Source organism: Perca flavescens, chromosome 15 (genome assembly GCF_004354835.1).
Source record: "Perca flavescens isolate YP-PL-M2 chromosome 15, PFLA_1.0, whole genome shotgun sequence".
Taxonomy (NCBI): domain Eukaryota; kingdom Metazoa; phylum Chordata; class Actinopteri; order Perciformes; family Percidae; genus Perca; species Perca flavescens.
In genome coordinates, this window is record NC_041345.1 from 5,832,162 (window position 1) to 5,845,083 (window position 12,922).

The window sequence follows — 12,922 nt, forward strand, 5'->3', positions numbered from 1 at the left end:
CCAATCTCCACTCAGTCTAATCTGGATACAATGGACCTTGACCAGCTGAAGAGAGAGAAAATAAAAATGCAACTAAAAGTTTTGAAGTTGCAGGATGAATACTACACTCTGAAAATTAAGGAACTCAAAAAATGAAATTCTTTTCATTGGAGCCTAACTGTAAGGTTGACAGTATGGACAAGCTTGCATGGTGTAGCCTGAATTCACACACATTGCATTATTATCACTGACATGTTTATTACAGGTTTACTTGAAACAACCAAAACAACCCTTTGAGAACTGGATACTGGATAATTGTGTTGGCTAGTTTTAAAAGGACTATGACAGTGACATCTTTTTCCATTAAGAAACTGAAAGCAAAATACAACCAAGCATAAATTGTTATGACTATAAAAAAGGTAACGGAAATGAAATCTTACAGAAATGTATTGAAATCTGAAATTGTTATCCCAAGTCTTGCCAATCAGGGTAAACAAAAAATAAACTCTTTAACTAACAAAAATATGAAACAATCTTGATTTTTTTCCCCCCCATAAAAGTCCATATGCTTTAATCCAAAATTTCATGGCAGACATGTTGACATGTTATAGTAGGAAAAGCACAGGTGTATTCAAACCATGGATGTATTAAGAAACCCATTAATGATGGCTGCATTCCACTTAGGAGAGGCCCTGGTGTTGGGCATGTTGACTTACTGAAATAGCTTACTGGGACACTTGATGGAATCGAGCCATCATCAAGGTTATCAATTTCAGCTGTGCACACACACACACACACACACACACACACACACACACACACACACACACACACACACACACACACACACACGCACACGCACAGTAAATAAGGCCCTCCTGTATGGCCTCTGTATTCGCTGAGCAAACTTGATCATATGACTTCATGTGATTGGTTGACAGAGCTGTCAGTCAAGACGTCACTATCCAAGATGTTACCCGGCTAACGAATACATCAGGGTTTTTTTATACAAAAAGATGACTAAATACAGTAAATAGCCATTAAATCGCGGATTTATCTCTCTGAAATTACTTGTGTAAGTCTCCGAAAAGCCTCTGCCTTTCAGGCCGGATTACTAAGCTTCTGGAAGGGCTACAAAAGACACCGAAAGCACTTGTTGAAAAAGCTGGAGCTATCAGCTAATGAGCTAAAAACATCGAGAAGCAAAGTGGAGATTACCTGAGGTGATTTTTTGATTCGTAATTTTTTATGTATGTTACAAGCACACTGTAATTCCATGATGGATTAAAAAAGCTTCTGGATGGCCTACAATTGTTACACAATTGTGTAACTTAGAGGAAACGGCAAATTTCTCCGCTTCTCAACAAAAAAAACATATAAATGATGTATTGTCACGTCGCAGGCGACAGCATCGACTAAAGGCTAAATGATTCCCTCTCAGTAATCTGGGCCAATTAAATACTCGGAGCCACTTGATGAATATGGACCCAGATGTCAACTTGAACTCTTGAATTCTCAGAACTTGACCTTAATCATTGTGAAAGAAAATGATTGTACAGTTTACCGGCCATGACTGTAAGTAAAGATGGTACCAACATGACCAAAGATATGCATCAGAAGTGTAGTTTGTGAAATGACATTTTGTCTGCGAATGTGAATTTTTTTTTTTGGAAATTGCAATATGGTCTAGTGCAATATCCAAATTGTATTCTACAGACAAAAGAAAAATAATATTTTTTTGGTACAAATACATCTCACTTTAATATATATTTTCAATGACAATGAGAATAATAATGCTAAAATGATCATTCCCTCTAATATTGTGAACCTTATTGCATTTGCAATATCAATCAAAATGTATTATACATCAAAAATAAGATATTTTCCTCATACTGTATGTGCAGCCCTACTTTAAAGTGGGGAAAAGCAGGACATCTTATTGTGCTAATATACTGTAACTACTTGGCCTACGAGGCTGAGTAAAGAAAACAAATGAGTGGAAAAGGACCAGAGAAATAATGTTTAGCATGTTTTTGAGAAATGTCAATACTTTCTTTACTGGAACTCCTTATAGAACCCATGCGATTTCCTGCATGTGTAAATTGTGATCGTAAAGTTTTTGCAATATTGTTAAGAATTAATATTGATGCCTTTTATTTGTATATTGTACGCATGGCCTTTGCCTACATTGCGCTGGCCGTGGGAGAAAAAAATATTGGAGTAGCAGTTAATTAAAAGTAGTGGTTCATGTTTGTAAAAATTGAGCAGATGAAAACAAAATGCCAAAATGACTTTGCTAAATGTTTATTTATTGCGTCTAATTTTTGAATGTGTATCTCAGCCAAAACTTTATTGTCTTCCTGTAAGGTGATTTTATCCTTGTTCTTCGTTTGGCTTATGTTGACATTTGTAGATTGTATTTGTGCAGGACGTAAACAAGGTGAATAGAAAACTGCAATCAGTCATCCGGTCTTTAGTCCTTTTGTCAGAAGGGCATTATATCTATATTTGCAAAGACTCAAAAACATTATTTACTACCAGCTACAGTATGTTTGCATTCACGTTAAAAAAATGAAATACTTATCCTTATTTTGTACATTTGTATTTACAGTTCAATCAAAGCAGTGAGTGTGACAGTTGTTACTACAGTTCTAATAATACAGTCACTATTCTGTCATATTTTCTTCCTCTTCATCATTTTCCACCTCGTCTTCCTCCTCCTCATCATCATCTTCATCAAAGTATTTATCCTCCGCATCTCTGCTGACTATGTCCAAGTTGTCGTAGTCCGGGTTCTCGTCCACCTCACTGTAACGGACACACACACACACACACACACACATTTTCTCGACATAACTTTAACATAACATCAATGTTATTAGCACTTTAAAGCAACACTATGTAACTTTTAGCTGCAGCTGTAGTTGCAATGAGACAACCTGGTGGGGGACCGAAGTGGGAAAAATTACATAGAGTTGCTTTAATAACTACAAATGAAGTTTCTCTGTGCCACTCTTATTTACAAATGAAGCTACACGGTGGCACTACAAGCAAGTCCACCAGCCATTTATAGTTTATTTAAAAGTTTTTGAAACAACATAACCATGTTTATTATCAAAGATTTAAAAAAAAAAATCCTGCTCACTCAGAAGTTATTTACTTATGTTACGAAATATCTTTCTGTTGCATTTTTCATAAAATATTAAATAAATCACATGTATTATTTTAAAGCCCCAAATATCCTGAGCAGGACCCGGTAGAAATTTATATTTGTAGTGATACACTGTTCAGTGTCTGTGCAACCCAAATGCAGGCTTTATATATCGTAAAGTTGCCCATTAAGTGGTGGTGTGGCTGACCTGTAGTTGAAATCCTTGTCTTTGCCATCTAGGAAGCGCTGGTGCATCTGACTGATGAACTCCTCCCTGAGCAGAGCCTTCTCCTCTGGCGTGGGCTCCCATTCCTTCTGCTGGATGGTAATATCTACAGTGGGAACAGAGAGAGAGAGAGAGAGAGAGAGAGAGAGAGAGAGAGAGAGAGAGAGAGAGAGAGAGAGAGAGAGAGAGAGAGAGAGAGAGAGAGAGAGAGAGAGAGAGAGAGAGAGAGAGAGAGTGTGACACTTGATGGCTGACAGAACAGAGAGGGAAGCAGTCAGAGTAAGCCAGGGAAAAAAGGAGACCAGAGACCGACCCAGTTTCCTTCTTTGTCTCTTCACTTCAATCCGCAAGAGCACAGACACTAGACTTATTTTATAACTTTGGCCTCTCTCACCATCGTCTTCATCCTCGTCTTCCTCCTGTGCTCCCTCCTCTCTCTCCTGTTCCTCCTGCAGGCGACTCTGGATGAGACGCTCCTGGTAGGAGTTGAGGAGGAGGTGGGCGAGCCCTCCTGTGCTTCCTGCTGGTGCCCCTGGTCCCCGCTGTGCATCGTCCAGCATGGCCTCCTGGGAGCGCTCCAGCACCTAAAAACACATTTAGAACTTACTAAAAGAACAAGGGATGTCCCGATCGGATCGGAGCCGATATGGGCTTTTTTTTTTTTTTTTTTTAACTGATCGGGGAGTGGCATTCACCTCAATCACTTTACTCCGATCTTTTAACGTCAGTAAATTCTACACCATTCTAAGTAGAAGTTGATTTTATAAGTGAGTTTTACAGAAATGCACTAAGTTGTAATGTATTTAGTTGAAGACATCTTTTAGTTACTTTTTTTACTTTTTAAAAAAAAAAAATGTATGGAGCTCTATTATCTAGGCAAATAGAAGTATCGGATCGGGACTTGGTATCGGCAGATATTCATTATTTAAAAAAGTGGGATCGAGCCAAAAAAACTGGAAGGGAACATCCCTAAAAAAAAAAAAAAAAAAAAAAAAACACAAGCTGAGTATAAAAATGCTGCCTGAACCAAACATTGAATGACGAACTAAAACTGTGACAGCGCGGGAGCTGCATCTGCTCTCACCTCCTCATCAGTCAGGTACTGGCCAATATATTGTTCATACAGCAGCGGCTCCCTCATCCGCATCTGCTCATCGTTGAAATACTCGCCTTCTAGAAGTGGAGGTGGGGCAGAGCAACAGAGGGATGGGAAGGAAAGAAAAGCACAGCGGTTGTGTTGAACGCACAGTTGATATACTTCATCTAGTATACAGTACATTCAACTGCCAGTAATTGGTGTAGAGATTGTATGGGTGGCAGCAGATAGTATCTCAGCAGTGGATTTCTGAAAACCTTAAACTATGTACATAATAGCCTACCACTAGTGGAAATTGGAAAATATGTTATAATACAGTATCTATATTTGTGTGAACTGGCCCTTTAAAAAGGTCCCATGGCATGAAAATGTCACTTTATGAGGTTTTTTAACATTAATATGCGTTCCCCCAGCCTGCCTATGGTCCCCCAGTGGCTAGAAATGGTGATAGGTGTAAACCGAGCCCTGGGTATCCTGCTCTGCCTTTGAGAAAATGAAAGCTCAGATGGGCCGATCTGGAATCTTCTCCTTATGAGGTCACGAGAAAGGTTACCTCCCCTTTCTCAGCTTTGCCCACCCAGAGGATTTGGCCCACCCATGAGAGAGAGAGAGGGACATCATGGCTTTCAAACGAGCAAAGTGGCAGTTGGTCAAGGCCCCACCACCCCCAATTATTGTACTAAGGAAGTCTTAACTGGGATATATATATATATATATATATATATATATATATAGCCCCTACCCCTCTGGAGGGCCCTGAGGGCAGCGTAGCGCTGGTTTCGAACCCTTGTCCTGTTGGTTGATGCAGCAGATCGTTTCTCTATCACATTGCTGTAGTGAAGAGCCCGTGGATCTGAGCTGACGTGGGCAAACGCGGACAGGTTCTGGGGTTTGAGGTAGACCTAGAAATAAAAACAATTCAAATAGGTTAGCACAAAAACTATGTTGTCAGTATGCTAAATTTTGTGATTTGAGATATTGGGATACATCAAATAAAACTTACTTGAAATTTTCAATAAAACCATAAAAGACAGAAAGACTGATATATCCTCCTTATTAACAATTCCAAAAATGCATGAAATCAGAAGGGCAGTCTAATGTGCAAGGATCTTAAACTAAGGTTGCTTTTTAACTGTACTATTTTATTGTCCACAACTAGTTTTCATTTTGGGAACTGCCTTTGCCGGATGTAGAAGCTGATAGGCCTGCTTTGTGATCTAAGAAATTACAGTTAGACCGTTCATACCAACAATATCCAAAGGTGAATTTTTTTAAAGACTTTTTAATTTATCATTGTACTCCGATTGTGTGTTTAGATGTACCTATCAGCCTACATAAGAACCCCTTTCAGCTGCTGCCCATATAGCCTACACACAAATGTGTGGGTAAATAAACACATACACACACTGAGCTGTGTACACGTACATGGTACCTCTCCAGGAACACCAGAGGCCTGCTCCTGTACTGATGCAGCAGCTCTTCTCTGCGCTGCTTCAGGGTCAGTTCAGCATCTCCTTTCTGCTGGCTCTTCACTGGGCTTCCACTCCTGGCTATGGACTCTACCATGTCATCTACGCAAATGGACTCAGCGTGGCTCACGTACTGTATGATAAGCAAACACCCAATCAGTAAAACAGAAAGATAATGCAGTGTGCAGATATTTGCATTAACGTTATACGTAATTATGTATACAAAACAGAGGTAACTGGTTATCTCTCACCGGAGTGTCTTGTCGTGGCTGCTGGGTGTCTGCGGGCTGGTGGAAGTCACATCGCTGGGACCGTGTCACCGGTTGTTCTGGTAATTCACTCTCGTCTTCACTTTCACACAAACTCGGTTGTGTTCTAACTGGAGGGTCGATTTCTCCCCACATAGTGGACATTATTAACCAGGTTACTAACGTGTTTCCAGCTACGGTCAACTAACTTTAACGATAAACTACCTCACGTAACGATTACGTACGTTGTCAGGTTATTCTTGACCTTAACGTTTTAGACCCCGAAAATGGCTGGCAATTTGTCTCTTTAGCATGAACATTCCCGCGTGAAAAATGTAATTTTAACAAGTTAATTACAAACATTCGCTTCTCTTGTTTAGCATTAGCTATGTTTTTCCGCCATGTTGGCCCGTCATAATTATTGCCCCCATGTTTCTGTGACCGAAAGAATGGTTCCGCCCCGGTCGCCAACGCGCTTGTGCTGTTGATTTTGTCCTGCATGTTTGATTGTAAAAACATAGTGTAACATTTAAAAAAAACGTGTTACTTTCATATGAAGCAGGAGGAGAGGCGGTAATCAGACATGACATTATATATTTAAGGTATGGCTACTATGGGGTCAAAGATATTAGGTCCAAAGAGTTTATTTTGAGACATGAAGTGCTTTGGTGTTTGTTTTGAGTGAGTTTTGAAAGTGAAGTTAACTTTTTGGCCAACCGAGACACATAATGGAGACTGTGTTTTGAAAAAGTGGCTTCAGTAGGCCTACTGATTGATGCTTTATTGTGAAAACAAAGCTATAACAGCACTAGATGATATTGATGACTGAAGACAAGACTAGCAATAATTCCATATTCATAGAGTAATGTTTTTTGTCTAGTGCACTTGTTCCCAAAGTGAGGGGGGTCCCTAGCAAATAGAGGAATTGCGGAAACCTCCAGGCCAACTTTGTGCAAATTATGTTGTGCTAATTTAATTGGAAATCCCTTTGAGAACATCCATAAAGCATTATATCAACTGACATGATATGGGTCCTGCTTTATTATCTGAGTTTAAAGCCCTGTCTTGAAGAGGGTGCTGCTATCAACGTGTAGTTTTAAGATCTTCTTATATGTCAGTTTTGTGCTTACTTGTTGCATATTCCCAAAATAAATTGTGCTTAATTGAAATACCATGCATAATAGGGCCAGGGACTAGCACACAAAGTACATATTGCGCAGAGTAGGAGTAATTGGGGTTTAGGTTGGGGACCCGCACATCTCATTTTTTTGCCAAGGGGTCCCCTAACGTGTTAATCTGGCCATATGCAACGTTTAATAAAACGTCTGAGTGTGGGAGAATTTTTCACCTCTTGTTTTCTTTGTTGAAAGGAAAAAATGTTAGTCTCTATTTATATTTATGATTTTCAATGTGTCTGTCTTATGTCTTGCTATTGATTTTTTATATGTTTTTATATTGTGAACCTTGCTTTAAATTTCATGGCCTCCTTATCAGTGCTGATTAATATTTAGCAACCAAACAATGCTAAAAGTAACAAAAATGTCGTAAAGGCGCATCCCATTTTTATCAGGACAGGTGTGCTGGGCGGGTGAACTTTTCACTGTGGAGCCTGGAAGCGCGCGGCAGCAGAGAGATACCACTACATCCATGGTGTCACTCTTTTAGAAATAAAAAAAAATCTGTTTGGCCATTTCATTCTTGTCATGAGATAAACTGTTACGGACAGACAACTGACATATATGACTGGTCGGTCGGTCCCGCGCGAACGGGACTTTGTCACGGCGCGAGGTTCTGCCTCGGTTTAGTATCCCGGAGGAAGTGTTCAAGAATCTGCGTAGGTAGGTAGAGACCGAGACACAATACCGGAGGTTAAGTGGCGTTCCTTTCAAAACAATTGTATGGATTATTTACAATAAGAGTTGTATTTTGAAAGTTTTAACAGGAACTTATAGTTCTCTCATCGTTTACTTCACCATGTGTATCGCACAAACTTGTCAACTTCCCCGGACTAGCCAAAAAGTCTGTTAGTTTTTTGGTTGTATCCGTGTAATAGCCAATAACATGGATGCCATACATGAACAAAGGTAGTAGTCAGGTACGTATTTACAACAGAGCTGACTGCAATGCATGCTGCGTAATGCCCAAAGCACCGTAAATGCTCTTCTTGTGTGCGGAGCTGCTTTCAAGTAGACTGTCAAACCGATATTGACAGCTGCTGCTGGACCTCGTTTAGTTTTGTTAATTTAATTTATTTATTTTAATTTTATTTTGGGCTCGAATAATTGATTATCATTGATAGTTTAGCTGTGTCAATGGCTCAATGGCCTCACTATCCTTTGTAAAGATGGTTGTTAGGGTTCATTCACACTGGATCAGCCGGTCCGGCTATTTGTCGCTGGGTTGTACGGTGGTGGGAGGGTCACTATGGCCCATTTGTGTAATGTCCTGTTGTGTTTTTTACCCCCCATGTATCACACAAGTAACTTTATATATTTTTTTCTATACAGCATATTATTGCGATATTTTCCGTGGCAGTACTGTATCAATACACACACGCCAAGTATGGATCTGTTACAGTGTGTGTTGGTCAGTCTGTCTGCTTGACAATCCCGTTTAGCGACAACAAAATTGAAGTGAGATGAACAAACAGAGAAATTGATCTTTTTAGATAAAACAGATGTTGACAAAGTTTCCTTTTTTTTGACATAATTTGAAATTGGGAACAATTTGAAGTTGGAAAAAAAAGTTAAGAAATTGCAATATATCACAGAATAATTGCAATGTGTTATGTGTAAAATTGGAAAAATATCGTATTGTGACATAAGTATCATGGTATCTATCGTGAGGCCTCTTGTGATTCCCACCCCTAGACTATACCATAGACTATAGTATATATAATACTATTTTCTCTCCAGCTCTACCTAGGTCTAACTCCACCGTAGGTCTGATATTTAATCAGGTTATTATATTTAATACAGTCTAAACTTTGTTCAGTAAAAAGGATCTGTACTCAATGTTTTCCGATACACACTGTTTTATGTATAAGTGGAGTATTAAAAGAGCTGAGCTGAAAATATGGGCTGCAAAACGATAGTAGTTAAAATGTAATTTAAGGCCTCTCAGACTTTTTCTTTTGTGTGTGTGTGTTGATTGGCCTCGGGGGTTGCCTTTCTTCTCTAATTAGCCAGAGGCTGATTATGTAATGTGTTTTCACTGAGAACGTTGGATTTTACACAGCAGCTCATTGGCTCCACTGTTACAGCAACTCTCCCAGTTTATGATGAGTAGGGCTGGGTATCTTTCAAAACTTACCGGTACCGCTGCCAATACCGTGATTTTGATACGGTTCCTAAACAATACTCTTTTTGATACCAGTTTTAATAAATCCATTTTGACAAAAAGAAATTACAACATTGAACATTACGACACAAATCTTTTAAATTTCTTTTCCAGCTCCTAATATGTGAGCCCTGTCTCTGTGCGTAACGTAGAGTTTTTCCTGCGTGCCTCTACGATGTGTAACGTTAGCCAGCCAATCACCAGCAATATTAGGCCTTGGTAGAAGCATGCTGCATGCTTATTGGCTCACTGACTCTGATGAGATTTACTTCTTGGGTATTGAAATTGGGTATTGAATGACGAGGCAATTTTCAATACTCAATACTTTAGAGGTAATTCGTTGGGTACCTAAAAAGTATTGAATTCAGTACCCAGCCCTAATGGTGAGTTGCCACAACAACAGAGTGGGTGCCACATTATCAACCTTGGGTATCAGTTACCTCTGTTATGTCTTCACAGTTAAATACAGGCTCATGTAACTGGAAATGAGTCATTTACAGAGAGAGAGAGAGAGAGAATTGGAGGGAAAGCTAGAAGGTGTTGCTTGTGACGGGTAGAACAGGGAGTATGGAAGGAAGGAAAAAAGTGGATACAGAGAGAGAGCATATAATTTAAAGAGCTAGCACTAGCACAGTATTTGTGGGTGTTGGTGGTACATGTGTAGGACTGGGTACCGTTCAAAATCATTCGATCCGGTGCCAATTTCGATACCTCAATTTCGATGCCGGTTCCTAACGATACTTTTTTCGATACCATATGTTTTAAAATCCATTTCATCATCAACAAAAATACATTAAACACAAAGCTTTTATTTTCCACCTTAATTGTGAATCAAAACAGTTATCATACTTAAACAATTCTGGTAAAACTGCTCACTCAGAGTAACATTATTAAAAGTGCCTTGCCTTGCAAGCTCAGCCTGTCAGTCAGTCATCAGGGCAGAGAAACCACCGTTCTGCCTGGAGGAAGTGTAATGTCAACAGCACTGCGACCGCTTTCGGCTCGCCATTAATATCATAATGCAGCAAACGGTGTCTGCGTGAAGTTTTGAAAAACTGTAACTACACTTATAATAATTTTTCAATACTCGTAGAATTGGATTTTTCCGGTGCCATAAAATTATTGACGTTATTGACCCTATACATGTGGCTCTAAAACTTAGTTTTTCACCATTCATGTGCTTCTTCACTTCCTAGGTCTGTCTACGAGCCTCACTCTGAATACCTAGTAACCATGGAGACCAAGTTGGGAGAGAGATCAAATGCAGGTGCCTTCATCCCCAGCCCTCAGAGTGAAGCTGTGGCCAATGAGCTGCAAGAGTTGTCCCTGCAGCCTGCCCCGAACCTGCTGCCAGTCAGAGAGAGGAAGGATGGTAAGTGGCAGTTTTTACAATCAAAATGAAGCTGCTTTTACTTATGCAGTGACATGTTTGGGAAACGTGTCCATCAAGTGGCTTTAAGGGACACACACATTGTGAAATGACTAAAACAGAGGAGAAGAAACCCCTTTAAAATATACTCCGATGCATGGTCCTATTTGATTACATTTTAACATGATTGGGGGCCATTTTCTTTTGTTTAAACATGCAAAAAAGCAAATGTTCCCAGACGGAGTTTGAGGTGTTTGTGTGCCATGGTTTTTCCAGCATCTGTAGAGCTGCTAGCTGCTGCCAGAGTTTACATTTCAGACATAATAGGTCTCCCTTCCCATTACTTCATTATAAACATCAAGTGCTGTCTTCCAAATGCACAAACACTCTCAGGGGTGAGCTCCGTTTGCAGTGTTCAGACTGTAGCGGACTCTCTCGGTGATCATGCTGGTCTGGATCATGCTGACGGGCGCAGAGCTCCGCCGGATCTCCGAATGCTGTCTGTCCGCGCGGCCGTCTGACAGCATCCGTATTAGACAGTTTCATGACCGGTTAAAAACGTCTCGTAGTCACGTTAAATTGTAGTCCAATTCGGTGTTTTGGTACAGTTGTGTAGGCCTACGGGTGTACACATGACCGTGAAATGCGGTGCCCCATTCATGTAGTGTCACTTTTTCACCAAACTCTGCCATTTATCCGCGGTTCACATGTATGCATGAACTGTGGTGGTCCGTAACACTGTAGGCGCAACATTACTGATCATTTTATGATCATTATAATGTAGTAAACATTACACTTCATAACGTTTTGTATCCATAACATGATTGTATTATTGTACAAATTAGCAGTAAAAGCAGTAGCCTATGTAAGTCAGTCCTACATTTTTCAACTTGGGAGCATAACGTGCTCATTGGGGGGGGAAAAAGTGACCATAAGCCCTGTTCATAGGCCTTCTGATTAAACAACTGGACTTTGGGGTCAAGTGTAGTCTATACGGGCCCATGTCCAGGATGTGGAAGCCCCCTTACTGATACTGAATATAATGATATTCCATTATATTTTGTATTGTTACCTGCCACCAGAACATTGTAGCCGTTTTTACAATAAATTGGTGCCAAAAAATGTATCAGAATGCAGGAATTGAAGTCTTTTGCGCTAAAAATTTCTTAGGGGAGGACCCCCAGACCCCCCCTGCTTAATGTGTCCTCCCCAAAGGCCCATTCTGATCCAGGAAAACCCCTGCTTGTGTGTCTGTGAGTATACATACACTGCTTATTAGAGGAGGTTCTTAAAGGTACACCTCATAGGATGATACTTTTTCTGTGTTTCTGAGGCAGTCTGTGGAGACCATTCTTGGTCAATTGTTGTCACACTGTACAGATGGCATTTGCACCTGGCTGAAATCCAATCACAATGTGAGCCAGTCCACTTCCAAATGTGACTCTGAGTAAAGAACATACATTTTAACTTATACTGTATACACACAGGGTTTCCCCCAGTGTATTGCACGCCTGGTGGTCCACTGGGCCTAAATTGCCCCTCACGGAGAATTACTTTTTTAATGTATTTTTAAGACGTTTTTTAAACTACAGTTAACATGTTAACTACATGTTTTCAATTCTCCATATTGCTTTTAGCACTGACTTAATGTAAGGGCCCTATGAAATCTGTCTTATAGTTTATTTAAATTCTCAATTTCATGATTCCTCCGATGATACTGTGCGTAGAGCCATTGTAGTATTTGTGCTGTAGTTGCCGAAACATGCCATGCAATTTTGTTTCAAACAATACTGCAAGTAAAGTTGTGTTCATGACAGTGTTACTCTTTCTATGTTTAAGATTTAAAAAAACTCAACCATTATCCAGCTAATTAGCACATCTAATAGGGGATGTTTTCTTGTTTCTGACTGACTGGCCTTGCAAGTGCAGAAAAACTAGACACTGTCTGGTAGCTGGATATTGGAACGGCACAGTATTTACACGTTGTCTGGCACGCCTGCTGTAACTCAACATATTGGCATCCTAAAATAATAGCTATGGTTTCT

The 12,922-nt window shown here is 39.9% G+C and overlaps 2 protein-coding genes across 4 annotated transcripts in view; one reads left to right on the top strand and one right to left on the bottom strand.

Annotated features, from left to right (window-relative positions):
• Positions 1–2,267: 2,267 nt before the first annotated feature.
• On the bottom strand, positions 2,268–6,642 carry ccdc97 (coiled-coil domain containing 97). The gene is made up of 7 exons (XM_028599666.1): positions 6,173–6,642; positions 5,878–6,054; positions 5,195–5,354; positions 4,441–4,529; positions 3,751–3,940; positions 3,339–3,462; positions 2,268–2,787 (listed from the first exon to the last, which is right to left on the bottom strand). Exons 1-7 carry the CDS (start codon positions 6,332–6,334, stop codon positions 2,646–2,648), a joined length of 1,044 nt encoding a protein of 347 aa, XP_028455467.1. The 5' UTR covers positions 6,335–6,642; the 3' UTR covers positions 2,268–2,645.
• LOC114569663 (myocardin-related transcription factor A) overlaps positions 5,892–12,922 on the top strand; it is a 37,428-nt gene continuing 30,397 nt past the window's right edge. Inside the window, exons 1-2 of one of the 3 annotated variants that reach the window (XM_028599663.1) lie at positions 5,892–6,252; positions 10,705–10,880. In XM_028599663.1, coding sequence (XP_028455464.1) covers positions 10,742–10,880 — 139 coding nt within the window. In that variant the 5' untranslated portion in view covers positions 5,892–6,252; positions 10,705–10,741. Of the gene's footprint in view, positions 6,253–7,967; positions 8,008–8,148; positions 8,265–10,704; positions 10,881–12,922 lie in introns of those variants that run through there. The other 2 variants (XM_028599664.1, XM_028599662.1) reach the window with 2 other exon arrangements.